Here is a 13543-nt window from a genome sequence, read left to right on the forward strand (position 1 = left end):
TGAGCGATGATGAGCATCAGAGGGCTGACCAGTACGAGACGGCTTACCGGATGTTGTTTTCGCACCCAGCAGTAGAGGGCATTCTGACCTGGGGCTTCTGGAGTGAGCATCACTGGAGAGGGGAAGCCGCGGCTCTGGTGTCAGGACCTGAGTTTAGGGTAAATTGCCTACGTATTAGAAACAATTATCCAATCTGGAGCATGGTTGAATCTTTTTTCTCGTGATCCAATATAACTGGTTCGGCGGGTGATAGGCGAGCTGCAGTGTTTTTCTTTGTCTTAGGTATAGAAACATCTGCAGTCAAAGCGCAGCCGAGACATTTAACGCCATCATTGAAAAGTGTTGAATGCCTCTTTTACTTCCGCGCTTCCGTTTCATTCAAATAGTTTTTGTAGTTTTTTTTTCTGGATAGGGCTATTATTTATATGTCTCGTTTTGACGTACAGGTGAATGCTGCTGGGCAAAGGGTTCTTCATCTGTTGAACAAGGAATGGCGGACCGATGACAGCCGTCCTCTCTCAAATGGTTCCTCCTACACGGTTCGTGGTTTCCATGGGGACTATGAGGTGAAGGTCAAGGTCAACGGACACACCGTGCAGACAAAGCAGATGATTCTGGGGAAAAGTGACGTGAACTTAAATTTAAACGTGGAAGGCGGTCATTGAAAACGCTACAAATAAAACTTTAATATCCAAACATTGTCTTGGGGCTGTGATGTCACAAGTGCGAGGCTGTAGTCCAAGTACACTGACTGGTAGATTGAAAAATAGTTGGATACGCTATGACCATGGCTGCTCAACCTTTAGCCAGATATCTCGCAGTTCGCCGGAGTGATGAAGAACAGACTGTAGCCCGAATGTGCACTCTGTTTATCTCTAGGTGGTTAAATCCACGCCGTAAGATCCCCTCTTCCATTACCCACTCACATTTAATTTTATAACAAACCGGGCAATGCTCTGCCAAAAACCTGTGTTCCAAGCAAAGGCTAAAGCCGAGCTGTGTTTGAACAAGCAATCTCAAAGACATGTTAACAGATGTTTAATGTGGCACTTGGGCAGTCAAAGCTACCTTACTCTCCCTGCACAGCCGTCTTTTTCGACATTCCAACATTTTGCTGAAACATTGCGATCTGCCTATGTTTTGAGTGACTGGTGATGTGACAAAAGGAAGAAAAGCCTCACGTGTGGCATGCGTTTACCAAAGTATATTGGTTTTAGCTGAAGTTTACAGTTAGTCATAGCCATGAAAATTGTATGCAGTGCTTTCTATGTGAATACTGTACAACATCTCGTGTAAAAAAACAACCTTCCAGCTTGTTGTCAGACATAGAACACAGAATAGGTTATGTTTGCCGGTCGTTAACACTAACAATAATCTGATTTGGTACTACTTGCAATAGACGGCTCGTTGACGAATCTTGCTGCAAGAAAGGTTTGTACTCTGCTAGAGGCTTCGTAATCTCCCTTGCTGACTTGAAAAGCATACTTCAAATTGTTCAGAAGCCCACTCTTTCGACAGCCAATGACACTGCGTCCCGCATACTTCCGTCAGAGGATAAATCATATAAGATTTATGATGCCCTTCATAAATATATACAGCTACATTTTTTTTTAGTCCAAGGTCACAAATTCATGAAACATTTTTTTATTTATTTTTAACCATGGTGAAACCTAGACGCAGGCTATAAGGTTGATTTTATAGATAATGTGCGTTTTTATAGATAATATGCGTGGGAAGTTAACAAATGGCAGGTGACACTAGGTTATCGGTGCTGAGAATTTTGCTAATGTATACGTAGTTCCTCACACATCGGATCAGTTGTAAGATTTGAGAATGAGGACCCCACTGCTTTTAGTGGTGATTACCGCCGTTCTTGTTGGCGGACAAGAGATTCTGAAAAACCCGGGCTTTGAAACCTTGTCTGACTGGGACTGCTGGTCAATCCACTGTGAGCTGACCACTGACCATCACGGAGGAAGCCATGCGCTGAGCGTTACTGAACGGTAAAGCAAATAGTTTACTGCATGTTGCAGGCAGAATGTACATCACAGATTATAAGTAATACACTATAAAAAGTCAGTCGACACCACCTCATCGAAAATGGTAAATTAAATTGTGGCACCATTTGTTTATTTAAATCTATGCGTCTAAACAGACATTCATATACCAGTTGTCAACCACTAAGGACGTATAACGCAACCAAAGAACTAAGAAAGTCTATAAAGTACAAAAATAGGACGGACTCATGCAAAAAGAAGCAGTCGACAGTTTTCAAAGATGTTGGAAAGCCATACTGAGCTGAAATTTGACGGATCCGTTGCTCAGACCTGTCGCTTGTCAGTCATTATGTATCAGCTGGTCCAGTTATATACTCCAAGCTTAAAAAAACTGTTCTTTGTAGCTGGTCGACATGTATGGCAGAGCAAGTTATCTGTCAAAGATAAATGTAGGCTTTATTAGTGACAAGTTTGCATATTATTACCAAATAAAAGAGAAAGAATTAATTTGGCGTCGTGGCGAAACTGTCTGCCCGGATTATTGCAGACTAAGGCTACTGATTGGTTAATGTGTGCTGCGTCAAACATCATGTCATTCTCTGAAAAGTGTTTAAAAGTGTTTCAAAAGTCAAGCAGCTCGATCCAGATTCAAGGCTGTCATATATTTTTGAATTTTTTTTTTGCCTTCTTTCGACGTCTCCTGACCATTATCTTGCCCATAAGAATGTTGACAAGCAGCCTCCTGAAGTAGTGAAGTAATGGCCGTAAAGAGCGGGGTTTCAGCTGAAACAGTCTTTGTGGATAGTCATTAGACTCATTCTTGTCTTGGTAGAAAAAAGTATTACCAGGGTCCGAGTCAGACAGTTCCTACGGTGGAAGGACGAGTGTACCATGTGCAGGCCTGGGTGAAAATGATCAACGACAACAGTAACATCCAGCACATTGAATTGATGGTGAACCACTTACTGAAGAATGGTAAGCATTCAGCCAATCAGAATGTCACGAAGTTAGCATGGATTTTCGTAATCTAGTACCTTGATTATTATTATTATTATAATTGTTATATTATATTTGTTCTTGAGGATACTGAATAACATCTGATCTTGTATTTATGATTTGTCTTTATAATAGTACTCTTTTGTAAAATCTTGTAAAAGCTCCATCTAGATCCTTTGATGTTTGCTTAGCAGAATTTCTTTCGATAGTGACTCGTGTAACCTATGCAGATGCTGAAATTTTGATCGATCTGCTTTCATTTACTGTTTGTTCAGGACACAATAACTACGACACAGTCTCAGCTCAAGTTCCCATCAGCACCAGATCAGGCTGGGTCTTCTTGTCTGGGGAAATGGTCGTTCCTCGGGGTCAGTATAACACTGCTTTACTGAAGGCAGTTTGATTTGAAATGTGTAGCTGCGGAAATCAGATGACATTGCTTGTTGTAAAGGAAGACATTTCAGATAGAAAAGTAAACATTCAAACCAACAAACACCAAGCAAGCACACACACACATTACATGGACATAAAACAATAATCATGAAAGTAGTCAACGAATAGAAAGAAAAGGAAACATTCAACCCAAGCATCAAAACAACAGAAAACAACAATAAGCTCACACAGGACACAACAGCAAAATAATAACCATACCAGTAATTGACAAAAGAACAGAAAATTAAACATGCAGATTAACCAATAAACCATTTATTAGCAATGAAGCAAGAAGAGACCACCAAAAAAAAAGTGAAGTAAAGTGTAATCAGACCTAGCAATGAAACCAAATAGCGACATAAAACTGTTGGCACAAAAAAACTAACTAAACTAAATCATGGAAAATAACAATTATATTCAAGTAAAGGACAGATACACATGGCAGAGTAACCAGGCATCCGAACAACGAGAATCAAATAGCTTAAAGACAAAAGGCAAAACTTACGCAATGGTAATCAACTAGCGAAAAGGAACAGAAACTATAAAAATGCATGCAACTCACAGAAGTAATCTCGAGTTTTTGCAGTCCAAGATGGCAATCAAGCAAACAAACTGCTAAAAGTAAACATGTCTTGGGCTCAAACAACACGCGAACAGGAACATGAAGAAAAATGGATCAAAAACAAAAGGGCAAAGGGAAAACAATAATGGCGGACAGAATAACTAAGTAATAAATAACAGGAAAGTACACAAATGCAAAATCAAAACGAGTGCTACAAAACTCTATAGGGGGACTCCGTGGCTTAGTTGGTTAGCGCGCAAGTGCAGCGCAATGACCCTGGAGCCTCTCACCAATGCGATCGCTGTGAGTTCAAGTCCAGCTTATGCTGGCTTCCTCTCCGGCAGTACGTGGGAAGATCTGACAGCAACCTGCGGATGGTCGTGGGTTTCCACCGGGTTCTGCCTGGTTTCCACCCACCATAATGCTGGCCGCCGTCATATAAGTGAAATATTCTTGAGTACGGCGTAAAACACTAATCAAATAAATAAATAAATAAATAAATAAACAAGACTAAATAAATAAATAAATAGACAGCAACAGAAGGAAGGAAAGATGCAAGTAGGTACAGTTATGTTAATTTGCTATTCAGGATTGAAGAGAAGCCTGCTTTATTTCCAGGGCCCTGAACCGGGCCTTGGTTTTCTCGTTGACGACGCTTCCATGACGGAGATGCACATCGACAACAACAACTGGGTGGCCGAGGCAAACGCTAGGATAGATAAGATACGGAAAAGTAACATTCACGTCAAGTAAGCACAAAAATTCAAAGCAGTTCTATACCAAAGACAAAGGTAAATTCTCACCAATTTCACAAACGCATTTGTGCGTTCACGTTCAAAATTGTCTGTAACTGTACAGCAAGTTCAACTGAACTTATAACACAGCGTTTCGAAATGATGATGGTTGATATTCACCAGCTGTATAGCTTATAACTTTGGAGTAAGTTCAGCTGTAACATATAACCCAGCGTTCCGAATTGATGAAGGTTGATATTCACCAGCTGTATAGCTTATAACTTTGGAGTAAGTTCAGCTGTAACATATAACCCAGCGTTCCGAATTGATGAAGGTTGATATTCACCAGCTGTATAGCTTATAACTTTGGAGTAAGTTCAGCTGTAACATATAACCCAGCGTTCCGAATTGATGAAGGTTGATATTCACCAGCTGTATAGCTTATAACTTTGGAGTAAGTTCAGCTGTAACATATAACCCAGCGTTCCGAATTGATGAAGGTTGATATTCACCAGCTGTATGATTTGTAACTTTACAGTAGGTTCCACTATAACATATAACACATCATTCCAGTGTAAAACACATACAGCGGTAAATGATGTAGGTTAACGTGCATCAAATGTATTATTATAAAAACTTATGCAGACTTACAGCTTCATATATTACAATTACTCACAGCTTCTAAATTTAAAATGAAAAGTTGGTAACAAAATTGTCAGCTGTAAACTGTTATTTTGTTGTTGAGATTAACGTAATTAAATGTTGTAATTAAGTATAAACCATTCATTCAATCGTGATTTATTAATTCATATGATCTCTAGAGTTTCAACCGACAATGGCATGGATCCTAGCTCGGTGACTGTTGAGGTAAGTTTGCGCTGTCGGTGGATTTCCTCATTATTTCGGTCATGCCAAGAAGGTGCCTTCATGTGGATGGCATGCTTCACTAATACGTCATGTTAAAGGCAAAGCCCTAGCATTATATACATGTATATGTGTCAGATAAAAGACCATTAAATTCTGTCTCGGAAAATAGTTTGACTTATTTCTTGGAATTTTCGACCCAGTAAAACTCATTTGAAACTTTGCATTCTATGATAGGCTTTCCTCATACCATAGTGGAACCAGTGTCGTCACATGAGCTTTTTGCCACTTGACACACATAGACTACTAGATTTCATCATTCCAAATACTTCATTTAGTTATGAAAGTGTTCAGTAAATGGACCTTGAAACGAAATATTTAAAGCCAAGAATGCGGCTGCAACCCTGTGGGTCCCAACAGACACCGTAAAATCCTGTTTTAATTGCCCGGTTAGAAAACCTCTAGAAAATTACATTAAACAATTTTCCTGGACAGTGTTTAATGGTCATTTATCTAATCAATTCTTCATTTTAGTATTTGCCTTTAAAGACACCGTGTATAACGACTCACCTACGGACAATGCATCCTATTATACTGAGAGAGTATGACTTTAAGCATCAGCAAATGAATCAAACAATCTTTTGCGGGACGAAAATACTCAGGTGAAGGATCGATATTCTGCTCGCATCAGTTGAAATATATATATAGTGAAAATCAACTTCAATGAGAGGCCCTAACGGGCTACTGAAAGAGGCTATACCGGTGATTTTTGGCGGAAAATCAATCAGCAGAAATCCATTCGAGTTTTAACCATTACTTAAGAAAAGCCCATATAATTACCATCCGCAAAATATCAGCCTTTTATGTGGGCGTTTTACGATCCTCAATCGGGTATAAAGTTCCTAAGATTTATACAGCGGGATGCATCATAACGGAAAACAAGAAACTTGTGGAAGTTCTACTGGGATGAACGGAAGAGTGGTTAGAGTTGGACCGTTTTCTTAAAAACGAAAAGGAGTTTTACGAATTTCCACAATTACATGAAGGTATTGGTCTCTTTTTAGATAACGCAGAAGAAACATTTGTTTCCTTTTGGCACGGCCGTCGTCGCCTCGTCGATGGGTAAAGATAACAGTGGGTCGGAACAGAAGTATCGACAATTTATATTCGACAATTACAACTGGGTGGTGTTGGAAAATTCCCTAAAATGGCCCAGCATGGAGAGAACAAGGGTAAATTCTTGTCTTTTACTAATGCTGCAGTTTACGTTATTCCCTGGAATTTTGGTCAGTTTAAATTTATAAATGATGCAAGGTTATTACTACTGGTAAGCGTTTAGGCACAGACCATTTAAAACCACGTACAAAACTACCATAATAAAATTTGTTTAAGTCTTATTTGACTGAATACTAGTATAATGTTGTAAACTGTTTGAATTCCAAGGTGAAGCTCTATATGGGTGACATCGACGTCACAGTCTTTTCGTCATCAAAAACATCGTACATTACATGTTGGAATGGATCATTTATGTGTAGGAGTAGACATTTGCCAGGTAAATTTCACAACAAAAAGTGGGTTTTACATTACCTTCAAACATTATTTATAGGGTGAACGAAGCCTACGGTGCCATGGAATTCAAGCATTTAACTGCATTCTTTTCAGTCAAAAAATTAATATGGTTAGTTTTGGATATAATTTCCACAGGTTTTTCTGCGGATGATTAAATATTTTTTGTTGGTCGTTTCTTTAAATACCATTCAAGTTAGACACTATAATGATGGACAACGCTAGAGGGAATATATTTTTAGAGGAGATCTGGTCTGGTTTAACATTATCATTATAACATCGATGTTACAGGGTCACGTGGATTACGCCACTTCGGAGACCGCCATTCGGAGGCTAAAGAGTCACGGGTATGTGAGAGAAAGTCAACATTTGTTTTAATGGATCATTGAAGTTAAGATACACAACAGTAGGCTTAACAGTAACTTTTTTATAAACAAAAGTTTTCTGTTTTCAGAATCAAAGTTCGTGGTCACAACCTCATTTGGGGCGCGTCTCAACAGTTCACTCCGTCTTGGTTACTTCCCTTGCCTCAGAACGAGATCCAAGCAGAGGTTAACAAGCATATCAAAAACACAGTGACGCATTTTAAAGGCCTGTGAGTATATAGGGCCTATCATATAATCAACCATACGAGGTCTAAATCTCGAATGGATGAATGATTAGGTTTGAACACCCCATTTGTAATATTTCAGTCATATTGTCGTTAGAACATGTTAAAACCAGGAACAGACTTTTTTCAACATAAGAAAATCACAACAAACACAAAGCAGACGCTTTTAAAAACAATAACAATAAACCAAAGAAAAAAACTGCTAAAATTCGAAATTTAACATAATTATTGTTCCCCCCCCCCCTCGTTATCTCCGATACCGCCAGTAACGCTGTCAAATAGTAGAAATACAACAAATGCAAATACAGAGAGGAATCAGTCGTCGCTCGAAGAACACATTTTGAGGCATAGTCTTTAAATGTGGAAGACAAGAAGGTGTTTTAAACGACGCGTACCTATTCTATTCACCGACCAACACGAGAAAGCTCTATAGACTAGTCGTCTTTTACAGCATGCTTGTAGAGGGCCTTCCATTAATTCATTCCGCAGGCCACACGATGAACTAAACTTCGAACCGAGTCTTGTATTAGACATACAGAAATGACTGATTATAATACAGAATAAGGAAAAATTGTGTTTAGTATAAGTAATACGATTTGCAGTGAAATGACTCATACACAGACTGCAAAATATCTAAACTTTTCTCCAACAAGTAACGTTAGGAAAATGAAACACACACATTCTTCGGGGATTAAGATAAGAATGTCTGATTTATGAAAATAGACAAATCCTTTTGTTTGCAGGGTAGAACATTGGGACGTGAACAACGAGTTACTTCACGGTCAGTACTACGAGAACAAATTCCACGACCCGGATTACACCAAGAAGATTTTCCGTCTCGTCCATCAGTATGATCCTGATGTTAAACTGTTTCTCAACGATTATAACGTGGTTTCCGGAGGAGGATATACCGAGGTTAAGAAATGAATAAAACAAACATAATCAAATATGGTTATAAGACATACAGCAGAAAAACCTTAACCTTATATGTGAGCATTTTTGTATTATAATTTCATGACAAGCGAGCGGCAACGTCTTTTGGTACAAGTACATATATCGTACTACTATACATATATCATTTGATCTGATCACGTGTCCTTCGAAACTTGCTTCTCATGAATTTACAGAATGTTGTTAATTTGTACGAACGGGACGAATGTTTTTCATCACATCTGTAGAATGACCTTTAACATTGTGATGTCACGCCAAACGTTTCTTTTTCGATTCATCTCTAAACACAGCTAAAATAGACAAATGACAACCCTGCGCTTGTTACACGTTTAGAGAGTTTCGTTTGTTCCAGGCCTACCTGTCGCAAGCCAAAGATTTCAAAGCGTCCAATACTTACCTGGGAGGTATGGGTGTTCAGTGCCATTTTAGCTCCCAACCCATTCCTATGCTGATCAAGGTGAGGATATTTGTTCTATTAAAATCAGGAAGCATCGTAAAGCTACACACATAGAGGTAACTAACATTTCTGGACTGCCAAGTTTACTTAGGAGTGTGACTTTCGCTGTATGCACTGTTGGTGATCCAGTATGCATGGTCGCGAATTCAAGTCGTCTGGAAAGACCATTCACGACTCTTAAACAATTCTAAAAGCTAATTTTCAGGATATACTAATTTACACATACCACCATCATACTCCCTTAGTTGCTTTAGATCACGAACCGCAATATACGAAGTACCTTAATATTGACTAAATTCCTTTTCATTTTATGCCTTCAGCAAAAATTGGACCGTCTTGCAGAAGCTGGAGTTCCGCTTTGGGCCACAGAACTGGATGTGATGAGCGACGATGAGCATCAGAGGGCTGACCAGTACGAGACGGCTTACCGGATGTTGTTTTCGCACCCAGCTGTAGAGGGCATTCTGACCTGGGGTTTCTGGAGCCAGCATCACTGGAGAGGGGAAGCCGCGGCTCTCGTGTCAGGACCCGAGTTTAGGGTAATTACAATAATACGTTTGAAAGAACACGGTGGTTGTTGTTGGCAACAGTAACAGCGTGGATCATCGCTTAGTTTGTTGAAATGTTAGCAGGCTCCTTAGAATTTGATTGGTGGATGTCATTTGTTAAGTGGGTTTTAAGTAACAGTATTATCGTTATTTGATTGATTTATTTTTTTAGTTGATTAGTGTTTTACGCCGTACTCAAGAATATTTCACTTATACGACGGCGACCAACATTATGGTGGGTGGAAACCGGGTATAGCCCGGGGGAAACAGACGACCATCCGCAGGCTGCTAGAAGACCTTCCCACGAAGCCAGCAAGAGTGAATGAGTGAGTGCTTGGGGTTTAACGTCGTACTCAACAATTTTTCATATGACGGCGAAGGAATCCTTAGGGTGCATGTACGTTTAATGTGCCTCCTTGTAGCAGGACGGATTTCCACCGCTCTTTTATCAAGTGCTGCTTCACTGAGACGACTTACCGAAGGCAAATAAGCCGCCCCGCCCGAGCCATTATACTGATACGGGTCAACCTATCCCCTTCATGCTGAACGCCAAGCGAGGAAGTTACAACTTCCTCTTTTATAGTCTTAGGTGTGACTCGACCAAGGATTGATCCTGGATCTACCGGTCAAGCCAGCAAGAGCTGGACTTGAACTCACAGCGACCGCATTGGTGACAGACTCCTGGGTCATTACGCTGCGCTAGCGCTAACCAACTGAGCCACGGAGGCCCCCTCGTTCGTTGAGATCAATATACTTTCATACAGATTCTGAAATCTGAAGTGCCGAAATAATAACTCATGTTAATTTGACCAGACCTCTACAACGCGAATCTTACTCAATGCGCACGAAACCGTTGGATTTATCCAATGTATGTGTATTCACACACATTATTTTAATGTGGCAATGTTCTAATCCAGACTGGTACACAGTAATCAGCCTCATAAACTGGCCTCGGGTAGTCGGGTAGCTAATATCAGTACCATGTTTCGTATTTCCTTCGCTCTTTCCGGTAACGCATGCAAACATTGTATACATGAAATAATCTTAGGCAAATGCTTAAAAATGGATAAATAATACTATTTTTATTGTGAAATAATATTTTACTATATGACATACAGGTTAATGCTGCTGGGAAGAGAGTTCTTCATCTGATGAACCAGGAATGGCGGACCAATGACAGCCGTCCTCTCTCACAAAGTTCGTCTTACACTGTCCGCGGTTTCCATGGTGACTATGAAGTGAAGGTCAAGGTCAACGGACACACCGTGCAGACAAAGCAGATAACTCTGGGGAAAAGTGACACGAACTTAAATTTACATGTACAGGGTGGTCATTGAAAAGCTACGGAATAAAACATTAAACAAGAAACTATTGCTAATGGACAAGAGTTTGTTACGCTGTGAGCTAATTTGTATTTTTGTCCTTTGAAGACACACTATAATTGTATAGTATATTATATTATTATTATATTATATGACACTTAAAGCCAAACTTTAGAATAGAATTCTTCTACAACTGACTGAAAGTTACGACAAAATGATTCCTTTAAAGTTTGACAAGAAATCATTAGGTACATGTACATATATGGTGTTTTCTTGTGGCGGGGCGAGTCCATGCCGCCAAAGCGCTGTCGCCACTGAAGTATCACGCCGAAGACACCAGACACCCAGTCACATTATACTGACACCGGACCAACAGTAATGTTTCCTTGCTCTAACCTCTGAATGCTGAGCGCCGAGTTAGGCAGAGGCAAGTACCATTTTTAAAGTCTTTGGTATGACCCGACCCGTGTTTGATCCCGGGTCTTTCGACTACGTTTTAAAGGTGGAGAAAAAGTAAAAATTACATGCAGTTCAGCTGAAGGATTGTAAACATTTAATTGTAAATGTGGCTTTCAATATTTTTGGGATTTATCTTTAAAGAGAAAAAGGCAATTGAAAATATTTTTGTATGGTGGGTATTTGGGGTCACGTCTTGGTATATGTTGCCTTTATGTAATAATGTTATAAATGAGGATGTAACACATTTTTTAAATATATTTGAACTAGCATTTTGTTTGTTCATCTAATAATGTGTTTAAACTGGATTTGATCCTATTTATATTTTTAATATATTCATAAATATTATCATAATTCAGATTAAATGCATGCCTTTGGATATAAACAACAAATGTACATTCAAATAAACTTATTAGAAATGGATCACATCCTTGTTTAGAACATTATTCGGCAAAGACGACGTATACCAAATGGTGGTTTCAAATACCCACCATACAAAAATATTTTAAAATACCCTTTTCTTCTGAAAGAAAAAATAAAAAAAATATATGAATATATATTAAAGACCATATTGCAAATAAGACTTCACACGACTTCACACTCTCTCATCTGATTTTGGCATGATTTTTATGTTTTCTTCTCCTTGAATTGGGACCATTACTCTCAAATGTGAAAAGCAACTGTATGTCATAAAACAAATATATTTAACTAGAACAAACTTGTCCCTATAGGCCGCCTTTATACTAAAAATGCCGTCACCATGACGTCACAAGAATTAGCATCACACGAAATGTAAAGGAGGCAGTTTATCCTTCTTCAGGTAGGGAGGAATTTCGAAAATGAGAGATTTACAGTATCCTGCCGGCAAAGAAGCAATGTTATCCAAACAAACCAATCTGCGTGCATGTTTGTGTGGAAGGAAAGTCAGTTTTTTGGCTATGTTAGTGCACGTAAGGCTTAGTTTCATTGTAAGAGAAAATGCAGGTCACGCGTACGGTCATGTCAGTGAGGGAATCTGCCTTTTTTGTTACAATGTCAGGAACGGTGGAAGTCTCTTATATACTGATGGAAAACCGTAGTGGTAGTTGAGTTATAATAATTCACACACGTTTCAAAGTTCCGTCTGCATAAATTCTTACCATCCTGCATTGAAAATCGTCTATGCATTTTTCCAACAATGAAGACACGGGTCTTTGAACTGCAAAAAATGTTCTCACATGCAGCTTCTACCATACTAAGTCACAGGGGCCTCCGTGGCTCAGTCGGTTAGCGCGCTAGCGCAGCGTAATGACCCAGAAGCCTCTCACCAATGCGGTCGCTGTGAGTTCAAGACCAGCTCATGGTGCTTTCCTCTCCGGCCGTACGTGGGAAGGTCTGTCAGCAATCGGCGGATGGTCGTGGGTTTCCCCCGGGCTGTGCCTGGTTTCCACCCACCATAATGCTGGCCGCCGTCGTATAAGTGAAATAATCTTGAGTACGGCATAAAACACCAATCAAAAAAAAAAAAAAAACTAAGTCACCAGGTAGCAAGTGCTTCATTATCGTCGAGTCCCGTTGCTTTAGAGCATACCGCAGATTCATTCCCCTTGTTTCTAATCTGCCTTGTCAAAAGGGCTCCTTCTTTAAGTTATACAGGGCCAGCAAATCGGATAAAGAACACGTAACAAGAGCATTGATCACTCACTACTTACATAACAATCCTCTTGCACACATGTACGTAACTATGACGTCATTCTTATGGATTATGCGCATGAACTACATGCATGTAGATCTGCATCAGCATATGGACCTGCCGGAAGGACTTACATGTGTGCCCGTCCCTATATGTGTCGTAGGTGAAAGGTAAGTAAACGGTATAATTTTTGTATAGAAAACCTGCATGAACCGGAAATACTATTATTATTCTACACCATTTTAAGCAGCGGTAATATACATGCAGGTGCACTCAGGCATAAAATGTGTTACCCAACTTACAGGATGTAAGGTACGTGCTATGTCGTGGAATTGCAAACTGACATCATTAGTTATAAGTTGTAGGCCTACATAGC

General features: G+C 39.6%; 1 protein-coding gene across 1 annotated transcript; it reads left to right on the forward strand.

Moving 5' to 3' along the window:
- The first annotated feature begins 1833 nt into the window (after positions 1-1833).
- Positions 1834-11643, forward strand: LOC135468545 (anti-sigma-I factor RsgI6-like). Its single transcript, XM_064746858.1, has 12 exons — positions 1834-2003; positions 2830-2972; positions 3269-3361; positions 4577-4736; positions 5543-5588; positions 6650-6817; positions 7443-7498; positions 7606-7746; positions 8505-8676; positions 9065-9169; positions 9490-9708; positions 10836-11643. The coding sequence occupies exons 1-12, from the start codon at positions 1834-1836 to the stop codon at positions 11052-11054; spliced, it is 1692 nt and encodes a 563-aa protein (XP_064602928.1). The 3' UTR covers positions 11055-11643.
- Positions 11644-13543: the final 1900 nt, after the last annotated feature.

Source organism: Liolophura sinensis, chromosome 6, assembly GCF_032854445.1.
Source record: "Liolophura sinensis isolate JHLJ2023 chromosome 6, CUHK_Ljap_v2, whole genome shotgun sequence".
In the NCBI taxonomy this organism is placed as follows: domain Eukaryota; kingdom Metazoa; phylum Mollusca; class Polyplacophora; order Chitonida; family Chitonidae; genus Liolophura; species Liolophura sinensis.